The sequence below is a fragment of the Bos javanicus genome, chromosome 8 (assembly GCF_032452875.1).
Source record: "Bos javanicus breed banteng chromosome 8, ARS-OSU_banteng_1.0, whole genome shotgun sequence".
Classification (NCBI taxonomy): domain Eukaryota; kingdom Metazoa; phylum Chordata; class Mammalia; order Artiodactyla; family Bovidae; genus Bos; species Bos javanicus.
In genome coordinates, this window is record NC_083875.1 from 71,126,373 (window position 1) to 71,140,218 (window position 13,846).

A 13,846-nucleotide genomic window follows, 5' to 3' on the forward strand; every position below is an offset into this window, starting at 1 on the left:
TCCCCACGCACAACCCAAGAGATTTTTTAATGCATGTTTAATCATGTCACTCCCCTGTATTAATCCCTGTAATAGTATCTCACTGCAGTTCAGGGTACCATTAGTTCCCAAATGGTCCAAACAGGGACCAGCCTCCACAAAGCGTCCCAGCTATGCTTGCTCCTCCCCAGCTTGACCACATGTCTCTCCTTTGGCTATTCCTTCTGCCTAGACCCTCTTCCTCCTTCTCCTCAGCAGTGAACTCCTGCTCAACCTTCAGGGCTCAGGTCTGATGTCACTTCAATGGCACAACATTTCTAAGCCTCATCTAAGCTGGGTCCCCTCAGGTCACCTCCACTGAGCACTCCACTTCATGCTGTATTCTGGTGGCTCTCTATTCAATGTCTGTCTGAATCTCCACTGGGCTGCAGGTCCCACAAGGCAGGCATTACATCTATGTTTCTTGGGGATTACCAACCAGAGACTAGCAAATAGGAGGTGCTGCAAACAGTATCTGAATGGACACCCTTGACTTAAGTAAGTGCCTGTTGATTGTCAGCCTCTGTACCAGTGTTGGGGACTCACAGAGGAATACAGCAGTCCCTGTCATGACAAGCTCACAGTATGTGCCTGGGGGATGTAGACACTTAGACAGACTTGTAACATAATGTGGTACATGATAAAGATGGAGGTAACTCTCTGCACTTTGGAGCCCCAAGGAGGGACCCTTGGCTCTGGGTTTCTGGAGACACCTGGGATCTAGACTCTGAGGCCAGAAATTAACTTCTAGGAGCAACCCACTGTAATGGGTAAGAGCCAAGTTTCCATTTCCTTGGAAATTCATAAATGAAGAAGCTTCCAATTCCTTGGAATTTTATAAAATTTATAAAAACACATCAATCAGAACTTTCCTGATGTTCCAGTGGTTAAGAGTCTGTGCTTCCACTGCAGGAGGCATGGGTTCAATCTCTCATTGGGGAACTAAGATTCCACATGGCACATAGTGCAGCTCCCCCCTCACCCCCCCAAAAAAAAACCCCAACAAACACATCAGTCACTATGGCTAGAAACACCCAAGGACTTAGAGCAGAAACGCTGTGCAAAATACAGATTCCAAACAGAGATGCTGAAGCAAGCAGGGCCATGGCTCATGAATTAAGATGGGCTCAGAAACAGGCAGCAACCTAGGACTTGGATGGCAGTTAGAGCAGAGGCCTGTTAGATGATTATAAGGATGATGGTGATGGCGGTGGTAATGATAATGGTGGTGATGGTGATGAAAATGGAGGCGATAGTGGTGATGATGATGGTACTGGTGGTGACAGTGATGATGGTAGTGGTGATGGTGGTGATGATGGTGGTGGTGATGAGGATGGTGGTGGTGGTGATGATGGTGGTGATGGTGATGAGGATGGTAGTGGTAATGGTGGTGATGATAATGATGGTGGTGGTGATGATGGTGGTGATGGTGATGAGGATGGTGATGGTGATGATGATGGTGGTGACGGTGGTGATGGGGATGAGGATGATAATGGTGGTGATGATAATGATGGTGGTGGTGATGGCAGTGGTGATGGTGGTGGTGATGAGGATGGTGGTGGTAGTGGTGATGGTGATGATGGTGGTGGTGGTGATGGTGATGAGGATGGTAGTGGTAATGGTGGTGATGATAATGATGGTGGTGGTGATGATGGTGGTGATGGTGATGAGGATGGTGATGATAATGGTGGTGATGGTGATGAAAATGGAGGCGATAGTGGTGATGATGATGGTACTGGTGGTGACAGTGATGATGGTAGTGGTGATGGTGGTGGTGATGGTGGTGGTGATGAGGATGGTGGTGGTAATGGTGGTGATGACAATGATGGTGGTGGTGATGGTGGTGGTGGTGGTGGTGGTGGTGATGATGATGGTGGTGATGCGAATGGTGGCAGTGGTGGTAATCATGATGGTGATGGTGGTGGTGATGGTGGTGGTGATGAGGATGGTGGTGGTGGTAGTGATGGTGATGATGGTGGTAGATGGTACTAATATTTACTGAGCACTCACTATGTTTTAGATTCTGTCCTAAACACATTATTTATATTAACTCATTTCATCACCCCAACAACTCAACAGACTGGATCCCACTGGGGACCAAGGATAAGTAACAGTCCAACAGAGGAACCAGGACTCAAACCAGACAGTCTGACTCACAGCATGATTTTGCTGAGTTTCTGAAGTTCTTTCAGGAGAGTCAGGGGAGGAAATCCTTTGCTGGAAAGAGTGGCAGATTGCTCTGGAGAGAGCTGAGCCATTGAAGTGCCTATGTTCTCCATCATCTAGGGGTGCTCCCTCTGCCTCCTCCCTCCTAGAACACCTCCTGCTTTCTGCCCATCTAAGTAGAGGTCTGCCTTCAGGGAGCACTGTGAGTCCTTTCTCCTTTGTGGCTCAGCTTGAACAGCCTCACTCTCATCTGCAGCATTTACTTTTTACATCTTTCTTTCTTGCTTACAAAGCAGTAAGCTGCAGCTTCAGCCTTAGAGTAGATTCAGCCTGCGTCTCCTTGGGAAGTGACGGGACCTTTTTGAACTCCACTTTCCCCATCTGTAAAAGGCAATAACAATGTCTCTCTTGCAGGACTGGGCTTTTGAAGATTGAATGAGACCAATTGTGTCAAGTTACCAGGGACTCAATGAATGATAAGAATTACTGGGTTGCTCAAAAAGTTCATTTGAGTTTTTCCTGATATTATCAGGATAATTTCTTATATATCATCACCTATTTGTTAGTGTAAAATACCTTTAGTGCTATTTCTTATTTTGTCCACTTGAGCTAACTTCCTAGAGAGCAGAAACACTTACTAGAAATATCTGCGGAAGAAATGAATTCTCTGTTCCAGGCTCCAGCCCAAACAGTACTCAACAAATGTGTATGGATTGCTAAATTCTGAGACTGGACAGGAGAGAAGAGATTAACGCAAGAGCCTTAACATTTTAGACTCCAACTAACAACTGCTTGGAGCTTCCCAAGTGGCTCAGTGGTAAAGAATCCGCCTGCAATGCAGGAGACCCAGGTTCGATCCCTGGATCAGGAAGATCCCCTGGAGAAGGAAATGAAACCCACTCTAGTATTCTTGCCTGGGAAATCCCACGGACAGAGGAGCCTGGTGGGCTACAGTCCATGGGGTTGCAAAGAGTTGGACATGGCTTAGAGATTAAAAAACTGCTTAGTCTCCTTCTGGCCTAACCGATGTAAGGCCAGAAGGCTGTCTCTAGACATCTGGTGACGAGACCTGGGAGGGCAGTACCCACTTTCCTGAAGCCTGCACATTCATGGCACACCAGGACAGAATAGAGAGATGGAAGAGCCAGTATTTCTTACATTCTTCCCTATACCACCCAGTTTTGCTGTGAGTTGAGCAGGGTATGAGGTGTTACTGAAGAATACCAGCCTGGATGTCCAGCTGAGGTCGCCCAGCAGTGTCTGTGAGTTCCTAGCTCCTTTTGTTGATCTGGGTTTGATCCGCTGCATCGTGAACCCCAGCTTTGCCCTCATCCTGGGTTCTGGACTGTCCATCCTCTCATTATGCCTCCCCCACCTCCACCTTGGCCTAGCTTTTCCCCAACCTGAACCCTGTGACCACAGGCCTGGGGCAGGAGAAGGATGTGAGACAGAAGCCACGGCCAACCTCTCAGAACAATGTTAAGGACTTTGGACCCACAATCAACTGCAGGTTGTCATTAGTTTTTGAAGATCACAGTAGAATAGACTAGGACAATGCAATCTGTTTTTCATGTTAGCACTGTTTCTGGAGACTTCTGTTTAGGCTTTACATGTGTGGCACATGCTGTCAGTATTTCTGATCAGAGATTTCAGGCCTGCTGAATTTCAGTCCTTTCAGAGTCTAAAAGGGACTGATCTCGAGCTGCTCCATCCAGCGCAGTGGCTGCTGCCTCACTGAGTCCCTGGAATGTGGCCAGTCCAGACTGAGATGGGCTGCAAGTGCAAAACACATCCTGCATTTCTGAGAGTCAGTACCCCACCTTTGAACTATCTCATCAAGAGCATTTATGTTGATCAAATGTTGAAATCATAATACTTTGGAAATATATATATTATTAAAGAAAATAGATTACTTAAAAGAATTTCACCTGTTCCTTTTTATTTGTTCTTTACATGGCTACTAGAAAATAACATTACATATGTGGCTTCAAAGAGTTGGACATGACCAAGCGACTAAAACTTGGTGTTTTATGTCTATTGGATAGCGTGGGTCTGGAGTGTTAGAATTTTCTTTTGGCTGCACCGCTTGGCATGCAGGATATTAGGTCCCCAGCTAGGGATTGAACCTGGGCCCCCTGCAGTGAAAACACAAAGTCTTAACCACTGGACCACTAGGGATGTCTGGGAGAGTTGGAAATTCTTGATCAAGTGGGTTGTTTAGCTGATCCTGCTTGTGCAACTGGAACTCATTCATTCATTTTTGATAAAATGAATATCCCCAGAGCACTATAGGGCTTCCCAGGCTGCACTGGTTGTAAAGAACCTGCCTGCCAAAGCGGGAGACAGAAGAGACGTGGGTTTGATTCCTGGGTGGGGAAGGTCCCCTGGAGGAGGGCATGGCAACCCACTCTAGTATTTTTACCTGGAGAATCTCATGGACAGAGGAGCCTGGTGGGCTACAGTCCATAGGGTCGCAAAGAGTTGGACACGACTGAAGCAACTTAGCACACACATACACAGCACACACAGAGTGCTATAAACTGGGAATGGTGGGGAGGCTGGTGTGTAAACAGCGGGAATCCAGATGTGTTCAGGGGATCTCAGAAAACAAAGCACAGTGCCTGACTCTGACCTAACATCCATGCTGATGAGAACAGGAGGCTGGAGCCAGACAGAACGTAAGACACCATGAACCCAGTGAAGAATCTGAGGCCCAGAAGGTTGCTCAAGGTCACCAAGCATGTAGGTGGCAGGGCCGGGACCAGGACTCAGATTGCCTAACCTGAGCCCTTGCCCTTTCACCACCATCGCTGTAGGTGTGGTCATTTGGTCCACAAGCCACAGCCTGAGCTGAGGACAGACCCTGTCTGCTCCTCTGTGACTTGACATCGAATGTGGACTTTTCCCTTCCTGTCTACCAGAGGTGATCTGTCCAGCGTGGCAGCAGGTGATAAATCATCCAATGGTTCTTTCAAGGACAGCACTGAAAATGCCAGCTGTCTCTTTCTCCAAGAGTTCCGTGGGCCCTTGGAAACGCTTGGCTGCTCTGGGCAGTGAAGTAATTAGGTCAAACAGCACACACCCATGAAAAGCGGAATGTTTATGTCATCCAGTGCTTGTCCACTCCTTGAAGTGAGTGGTCTCTGTCCTGGGGGCCTTGCCAGACCACAACAATGCACTAGCCAATGAGTACAATGGACTCTGGGGCTATTTGAGACCCAAGGGAACCACAAGGAGCTCACCACAACAGGGGAGGAGGAGGAGTGTCATGTGGGGTCACTACCAGCTGGCACTCAAAGTTCAAGTCCATCCAAGACCCTCAAACTTCAGTGGAAATACCCGGGAAGCTTGCAGGGGTTGGAGAACGGAGATAAGAGATGCTCTGAAGGTAAGCAGGATGAGACAAGGTGGGGACAAGGGAGAAACCTACACCCGAGAGTTAGAAGATGTAGGTTTCCATGCTTCTCTGCCACTAACCATGGGTGTGGCCTCAGACTTGCTCTCTGGAGCCTCAGATTTCTCATCTCTTGGACCAAATGACCTCTGAGCTCTTCTGCAGCAATACCATCTATGATTCTAAGATTCTCTCGGATCTACTGGCTATTATTTCCTTCAGGCTGTGATCAATGACCTAACCACATTCCTTTCTGCAGGGCGACGGCCCTATGTCTGACAGTGTGGAAACATCCTCTCCCCACAGGACAGGACAGCCCACCCTCGCCAGCAGCTCACTCTCCTTCCTCCCCACCCTCTCCAAACCACAGCAATCCCCCGGCTGCAGCAGCCTCCCTGGGGGTCAGTGGCGAGAAGATTCCAGATAACTGGTCTCCTCTGCTCAACACAGTTCTATGGGGGGAAGGCTGGACGCTCTCTGGGCTGCAGACTCTGGAGCTAAGATTCCATTTTCTGCAGGACAGGGGCTGACACGGAGCAATGGCCTTCACAGGGCTCGGGAGAGGAAGTTTCCTACTGTGCTGTCATGTCACGTTTACAACATTCCTCTCAACAGGGTGACAGGCTTGAAAGCCTCCTATACTTTTGCTCCTTGCTCAGAAGAAAGATTTGTTTGGGACACTTAACAAAAGCCAGGCCCCTTTTTTTCTTAGCAGCTCAAGACACTGGGAGAAGTGCAAACCGTTCCCAACCTCTGGTGGCAGGGAGAGAATGTTCATAGCGCTAACCTAAGCGGGGAAAGTAAGATTTGGAATTCTGTGCCTGGGGTGGTCCACAGCCTCATGAATTCCCAGTTCTTCTCCTGGAGAAAGGGCCTGGAAATTCCAGCTTTCTCAGTGGGGCCGTGGGGAGCACTGGGTTAGGAGCTGGGAAACCTCTGTTAGAATATCCAATGGTTGCTAATATGTTGTCTTATATTGGTTGTTTACTTCCTTCTCGGGGCCTCAGCTTCCAAATCCATAAAATGGGGACAATGTTCTCTAACGCCCTTCCAGCTTGAACTACCTGGAGAGAGGTGTAGGACTGTCTAACAGAGCAGGGTGCTGGATATGTGGGTGTGCACTCTGTCATGTCTGACTCTTTGCGACCCCATGGACTAGCCCGCCAGGCTCCTCTGTGCATGGAATTCTCCAGGCAAGAATACTGGAGTGGATTTCCATTTCCTATACCAGGGGATCTTCTCAACCCAGGGATAGAACCCGCTTCTCTTATGTCTCCTGCATTGGCAGGCGGTTCTTTACCACTAGCACCACGTGGGAAGCAGGTGCTGGAGGGAAGAGGCAAAGCCAGAAGGGACTGTAAAGGACAAAGCCAGCCCAGGCTGGGCTCCCATGTGATGCCTTCTGTGAAGAGAGGCCAAGGAACACTCTTCCCATGCCTTACCTTGCCCCAGCCGGGAGCCCGTGATGGCCTCTTTGGCACTCCCGAAGCCCAGCTCTCTGCAGACCACGCTGGCAGACACCAGGTCCCACTTGTCGTCGCAGACGGTACCCCATTCTCCATTCTTGAGCACCTCCACGCGGCCCTCCCCGACGTTGGCACCACCTCTCAATCGCACCAGTGGTTGCTGAAGAGACACACCGTTTGCTGAGCACAGCCTACTCCCCTCTCTTCACGATGCCCCCTGGCTCCCCACTCCAAACCCAGGCACCAGACTGGGAGCTGACAGTGCTCCATCTGTGTGAGCGTCTGTGGAGGGGATGGAAAGCGCGCATGCTCACTCTTCAGCTCTGCTGCATGCTCCCTTTGCAATCTTTGTCCTGGACCACCGGGCAGCCCCTCAGGGACTCTCATCAACTCCTCATCCCACTCCATACCTGTTCTAGGGCCTAACCACTAGTACTTCCCTCCACTTCCTCACTCCAGAACCTGAAGCTTCAGCACTATCAAAAGACGCTCCTACCCACAAAGTCTGCAGATTCCAAATGGATCCTAATTCTATCAGATGTGTAACAGAGTGCTTGTCCAGCCCTAGGGGAGATTCTGGGGCACTAAGGTGATCACACTGCAAGAATCCTGCCCTGCAGACCCATGAGAGGCAGGAGAAAGAAGACAGAGGGTGAGAGGGCGGGGCCTGACCAAGGCAGCACCAAGGCAGCCAAGACTTGGAGTTCTGCCCAGACAAGGGGATGGGGAGCCTCCCACTGGTTAAGACCAACATCTGTCCTGCAGCTGGACTTCTGCCTGGTCACTACTCCTGCTTCTGCCACCCCTGACTCTACTCCAAGCCCAGACCTGGACAGCCCTTCAGGAGATACAGCCCCACCAGACATTCAGAGAGAGTAGGTGGTTATAGTTTGTTGTTGTTCAGTCACTAAATCATCTCCCACTATTTTGTGACCCCATGGACTGCAGCATGCCGGTTTCCTCTGTCCATGGGATTTCCCAGCAAGAATACTGGAGTGGGTTGCCATTTCCTTCTCCAGGGGATCTTCCCAAATCAGGGATTGAACCCCCATCTCCTGTGTCTCCTGTATTAGCAGGTGGATTCTTTACCACCATGCCACCTGGGAAGCCCAGTTATAGTTTAATTGCCCCTAATTGCTCACCATTGGCCTTGAAGCCTTAATAGTCTTATGGGATTTATTTATAATTGCACAGGAGTAAGACCCACTCTTCCCAAGCATCTTAATCCCACTGGATCATACCTTACAAGATAGGAGATGGGTCATTTGACTCCCATCTGCCCACATAGCCTGCTTTGCATCAGTTTCTGTGTGTGTGTGTGTGTGTGTTTGTGTGCATGCACGCATGTTGGGGTGGGCAACTCAGAAGGCTGTGAGGCTCTGAACTATTGATTCTATTTGATTCAATACAGAGGGAGTATGAGGTAACTGTGCAGTGCTTCTGCGTGTGGGGATCAGACCAGAGTCATTGTTCTACTTTGGCCTCTGCAGTTCACAGCCCTGGACTCCATCCCACTCACTGATGGAGGCATCCCACTTCCATCCCACCCCTGAATGAGGCAGGCCTGGTTGGTGATTGTGTCTTTCAAACATTAACATACACCAGTCACCTTGAGCTTCCCTCATGGCTCAGTCGGTAAAGAATCTACTTGCAATGCTGGAGACTGCAATGCATGAGATGCGATTCAATCCTTGGGTTGGGAAGATCCCCTGGAGAAGGGAATGGTAACCCCCTCCAGTATTCTTGCTTGGAGAATCCCATGGACAGAGGAGCCTTGTGGGCTACAGTCTACAGGGTTGAAAGTGTCAGACATGACTTAGCAACTAAAACCACCACCACCTCTAAGAAAACCACCACTGGTCACCTTGAAAGCCAAGACATAGAACAAGAGCTTCTGTCTCCATCTTCCAGTCAAGGTCTGCACCCCAATTTACTGACCTTGGGTAATGACCCTGGCACTAGAGGGAGAAGAAAAGAGGGACAGGGAAGGGCTGCAAAACCCCTCACTGGCTTCAGGAATCTTTATTCTAGCTTTAGCAGAACACGACAAATACAACTGCTGGATCCAGCCAGATGGCTGTAGAATCATGACCTTTCCCTTCCCCCACTTCCCTTCCCAAGCTGCCTAGCCAGATTCCAGGGTCCCCTTCCCATGGAGCGGACCATCCGTGACTCAAGCTTGTGGGAGGCAGAGTTCCAAGTAACCTCACCCCATCTAGCAGTGGCCAGGCAGAGTCAGCTGGCCCTGGAGGAAAAGAAAGAAGGGAAAATGTGATGTAAGCCTCGCTTGATCTTTTTTTTTTTTTTAATTGGTTTGGTATAACTTGATTCCTCCACTTTCAACCACACAGTAAGAGGAATTCCAAAACAGTAGGACCTGGTGTTCTGGATGACACATGAGGCAAGCTCAGAGGCTCAGCCTGAGGCTGTGGAAAGGATGTGGCCATCAAATCATGTGGCTGAGGGGGCAGCGAGGGCCGTGGGGGCTGGCACTGTCCAGGTGTGCCTGTGTGGCCTGCCTGCACACGTGAGATGTGTGGTCAGGTCCGTGCAGTTTGGACGCCCCTGTGGGGCAGGGCTGAGGGTGGGGGAGGGCTGGCTGCTGGCCAGAAGTGTCTGGAAGACACCCCAAAGAGTTCCCACACCCTCTGGTCGATGCCTGGACTTGCTGCATTCACCTCATGCCTTTTATTTAAGGCTTATTCTTTTGTCCAAATACACCACCCCAGCCTTTCCAAATATAGCACCCAAAGCTGTTTATCTGGTTTCTGCATCAGTTTCCTGTTTCTACTGGATAAGTAGATAAGAGATCACTCCCCATCCACGAGCAGGTTGATAGATGTTGATGGAGAGGAGAGATTGGAGAGGGAGATGGGGTGGGGGGCTTCCCAGGTGGCACTAGTGGTAAAGAACCTGCCTGCCAATGCAGGAGACACAAGAGCTGTGGGTTGGATCCTCGGGTCAGGAAGATCCCCTGGAGGAGGGTATGGCAACCCACTCTAGTATTCCTGCCTGGAGAATCCCATGAACAGAGGAGCCTGGCAGGCTATAGTCCATAGGGTGGTACAGAGTCAGACACGACTAAAGTGACTTAGCACAAATGCACGCATGGGGGGAGAAATGGGGGAGGGGACAGCAGATGCAGAGTGGGGCTGCCTCGGCTTGGGGAGGGGCTGTTACTATCCTCCCTGCAATACCAAGTCCCAAGTTTCGTCCGGCACAGGGCGTCATTCCTTAGTAAATGATCAGCTCTCTTTCCCACACTATCTCGCTACTGTTCCCACCCACTGGCCTGGATTAGCAGTTTCCAGAACATGCATGTCACAGAGAACCTTTAGGGATATGTGCGAAAAGGAGAATGGGAAAAAGATGAGCCAACTAGTGATTTCTGAGGGAAGAGAGAATAGTGCACTTGCTCTTCTTCAGAGGAGCTTCCCGGGTAGCTCAAATGGTAGTAAAGAATCCCCCTGCAATGCGGGAGACCTGGGTTTGATCCCTGGGTTGGGAAGATCCCTGGGTTGGCATGGCAACCCACTCCAGTATTCTTGCCTGGAGAATTCCCACAGACAGAGGAGCCTGGTGGGCTACAGTCCATGGGATCACAAAGAGTCAGACAATACTGAGTGACTAACATTTTCACTTTCTTTCACTTTTCTTCTTCAGAGGAGTCATCAAGCCTGCCTTGGCTGGGACAGCTCAGCGGTCCTAAGGCATCAGTCAGCTGAGATGGGGATGATAATTCAGATGTGCATCCACATCTCTTCAATACAATTCTCCCCACATGCAGGTACTGACTCACAAACATACAGTGTGATAACAGGCACAGATAACATAGATGTGCTGATGACATGTTTCCATTTACAGGAAGTCCCCTATGTACGAACCTTCAAGTTGTGAACTGTCAAAGGTGTGAACTTGTGTTTGTACGTCCAATTACGTATAGTTCAAGTGCCCAGCATCCATTGTCACATGGCTGCATCCTCTGCAAGTGTTGCGCTTTTCTGTACTTTCCTATACAGTACTATATACAAAACAGTAGTAGCTGTTTAGTCACTCAGTCATGTCTGACTCTTTGCAACCCCATAGACTGTAGTCCACCAGGCTCCTCTGTCCATGGCATTTCCCAGGCAAGAATATTGGAGTAGGTTGCCATTTCCTTCTCCAGGGGATCTTCCTGACCCAGGGATGGAACCCTTGTCTCCTGCAATGGCAGGTGGATTCTTTATCACTGAGCCACCAGGGAAGCCCATAGAATATAGCAGTACCATATTTTTATTTCAAGCCTAGCATGTCCGGAAGCGAATGTAAAAGCAGCGATACATAACTGATTGTGTTAGTTGGGTACCTAGGCTAATTTTGCTGGACTTATGTACAAACTGGATTTCTAACTTACTCTTGGAACAAAAGTCATCCATATGTAGGGACTTACTGTACTAACTCTGAGAAAGCTTTTAAAATTTGTTATTCTTTCTGATGCAGAATAAGTAAAACCTGTTTGAAAACCATTGAAGTTGACTTCTTGTGCTTTTGAGAGATGGATCACATTTCCAACGGCTCTGAAAGTGTTAGTCCCTCAGTCGTGTTTGACTCTTTGTGACCCCATGGACTGTAACCCGCCAGGCTCCTCTGTCCATGGAATTCTCCAGGCAAGAATACTGGAGTGCGTAGCTATTCCCTTCTCCAGGGGATCTTCCAGACCTACGGCTCTAACTCATGTCTCCTGCATTGCAGGCAAATTGTTTTCCCATCTGAGCCACCGGGAAAGCCTGCCAAGGGCTCTAGGATGCTTGATTTCTCAGGGAATCGCCCAGGAACCCCTAGTTCTCACCCCGACCCTTCGTGCTGGTCCACAGACAGCACACAGAACCTGTGACGGTCAGTAGTGAGGCACAGCCCTCTCGCGGGTGTTTGTCTGCCACAGAGTGGACACTAGTCTCAGAGTTGAGCAGCAGTGCCAGAAGGACAGTAAGGGTGCTAATGTTTGGGGGCAGGCTCCCAGCTGCTTGTCACACCCCAGCAGCAGCATCTATCAGTGAGGCTGGCCCTGACAAGTATCCTGCATCTTCCTGCCCTCTAGAAAAGTGGTCCGAGTTGCTGCCAGTTCTCTTCGCAGGGGGAGAGGGGGTTCCCTGTCTGATCTTTTAACGACCAGCCCACCCCTCCAGGTACCAAATCTGCCACCCCATCCTCACCTCTGGCTTATAGGCTTTCCGGAATCTTGACGGTCCATCAGGACTGAAGACCTGGCCGGGCACACAGCTCACCACAGCCGGAAGCCCATTCTCACAGGTGACGTTCTTGACGGGGTCCAGCGACACCTGAGGGCCTAACTTGCAGCTGGAGATGTGGGCCTCCGTGCCTGTGCAGTCCATGGAGTATGGCCAGTACCGCTGCTTCTTGCGGGCGGCAAACATCCTGCGGAAGACGACACAGGGCAGGTGACCAAGACATCACGGTGCCCACCCCTCCCTTCTTTCACAGCTGGGCAACTGACCCCTGCCCGGGGCTGGTCACTAAGGTAGTGGAACCAGATAGACGTGGTCCCTGCTCCTGCAGTTCAGTCTTGCTCCAGACAGGGCTCTGCAGGGCATGTCTGCCAGCACTCACTGGTCATGCTGGGCAATGGGGAGCCAGACTTGGAAGGGCAGTCATGGCTTCCTGCTTCCAGGGAGCTCACATTCTAGCAGACAAGGGTCTAACTCAGTGTGTGTGCATGCGAAGTCGCTTCAGTCATGTCTGACTCTTTGTGACCCTATGGACCATGGCCCACCAGGCTTGTCTGTCCATAGGATTCTCCAGGAAAGAACTCTGTAGTGAGTTGCCATGCCCTCCTCCAGGGGATCTTCCCAACCCAGGGACTGAACCCAAGTCTCTTACATCTCCTGCGTTGGCAGGCAGGTTCTCTACCAACAGTGCCACCTGGGAAGCCTCTAACTCAGGGTAGTGACATATGATACTAATGCCTATACATGCAAAGTGTAAAAAGGGATCTTGGAGAGACAAATACAATGTGATATCCCTCAGCCAAAAAAGAATGAAATAATGCCATTTGCAGCAACATGATGGACCTCGAGATGATTATACTAAGTGAAGTAAGTCAGACAGGAAAAAACAAATATCATAGGACAGCACTTATGTGTGGAGTTTAAAACAAATATTACAAAATATATACAAAACAGAAACAGACTCAACAGACACAGGAAACAAACTTGTGGCTGCCAAAGCAGTGAAGTGGGGAAGCTACCCTTCCCTCTCTCTTGCCCTGGGTCTTTGAAGTCTGTGTACTCATCGGTGATTGGCAGAATCCAGTGAGACGCACTGCTGCCAAACTGCCCAGAGGAGGGGCTGCCAAGGGCAGGTTGGCCCCAGATGAACAGAAGCGGAGTCCTGTCCCTATTGGTCTAGCAGGCCTGGAAGTTTCTGCTTTGCCTCAGAGTGAATGGGATGTGAACAGAGAGGAAAGGTAAACCCGACAGACGCCACTGATATCTCTCCTTACCAATAACTGCGACTGGTAGTAATGCTATTCTGTGCGTGCAATGACACAGAATCCTTGAAAGAAAAAGGACTGTCTTGGAAAGCTCAGGGTTTGTGCTCAACATAGCTACAGCCAGAGCACAGAACTACACAGGAGGACTGTTAATAATCCCAAGACCCAGGGCTTCCCTGGCAGCACAGTCGATGGGAGTCCACCTGCCAGTGCAGGGGACACAAGTTCGATCCCTGGTCCGGGAGGATTCTACATGTTACGGAGCACCTAAGCCCACACACCATAACTACTGAGCCTGTGCTCTAGAGCCTG

The 13,846-nt window shown here is 49.9% G+C and overlaps 1 protein-coding gene across 1 annotated transcript in view; it reads right to left on the bottom strand.

The window, feature by feature from the left end:
- Positions 1–13,846, bottom strand: part of LOXL2 (lysyl oxidase like 2) — a 112,903-nt gene that overhangs the window by 35,491 nt on the left and 63,566 nt on the right. Inside the window, exons 5-6 of the mRNA XM_061425848.1 lie at positions 12,237–12,459; positions 7,021–7,204 (exon numbers count right to left, since the gene is read on the bottom strand). Coding sequence (XP_061281832.1) covers positions 7,021–7,204; positions 12,237–12,459 — 407 coding nt within the window. The remainder of the gene's footprint in view (positions 1–7,020; positions 7,205–12,236; positions 12,460–13,846) is intronic.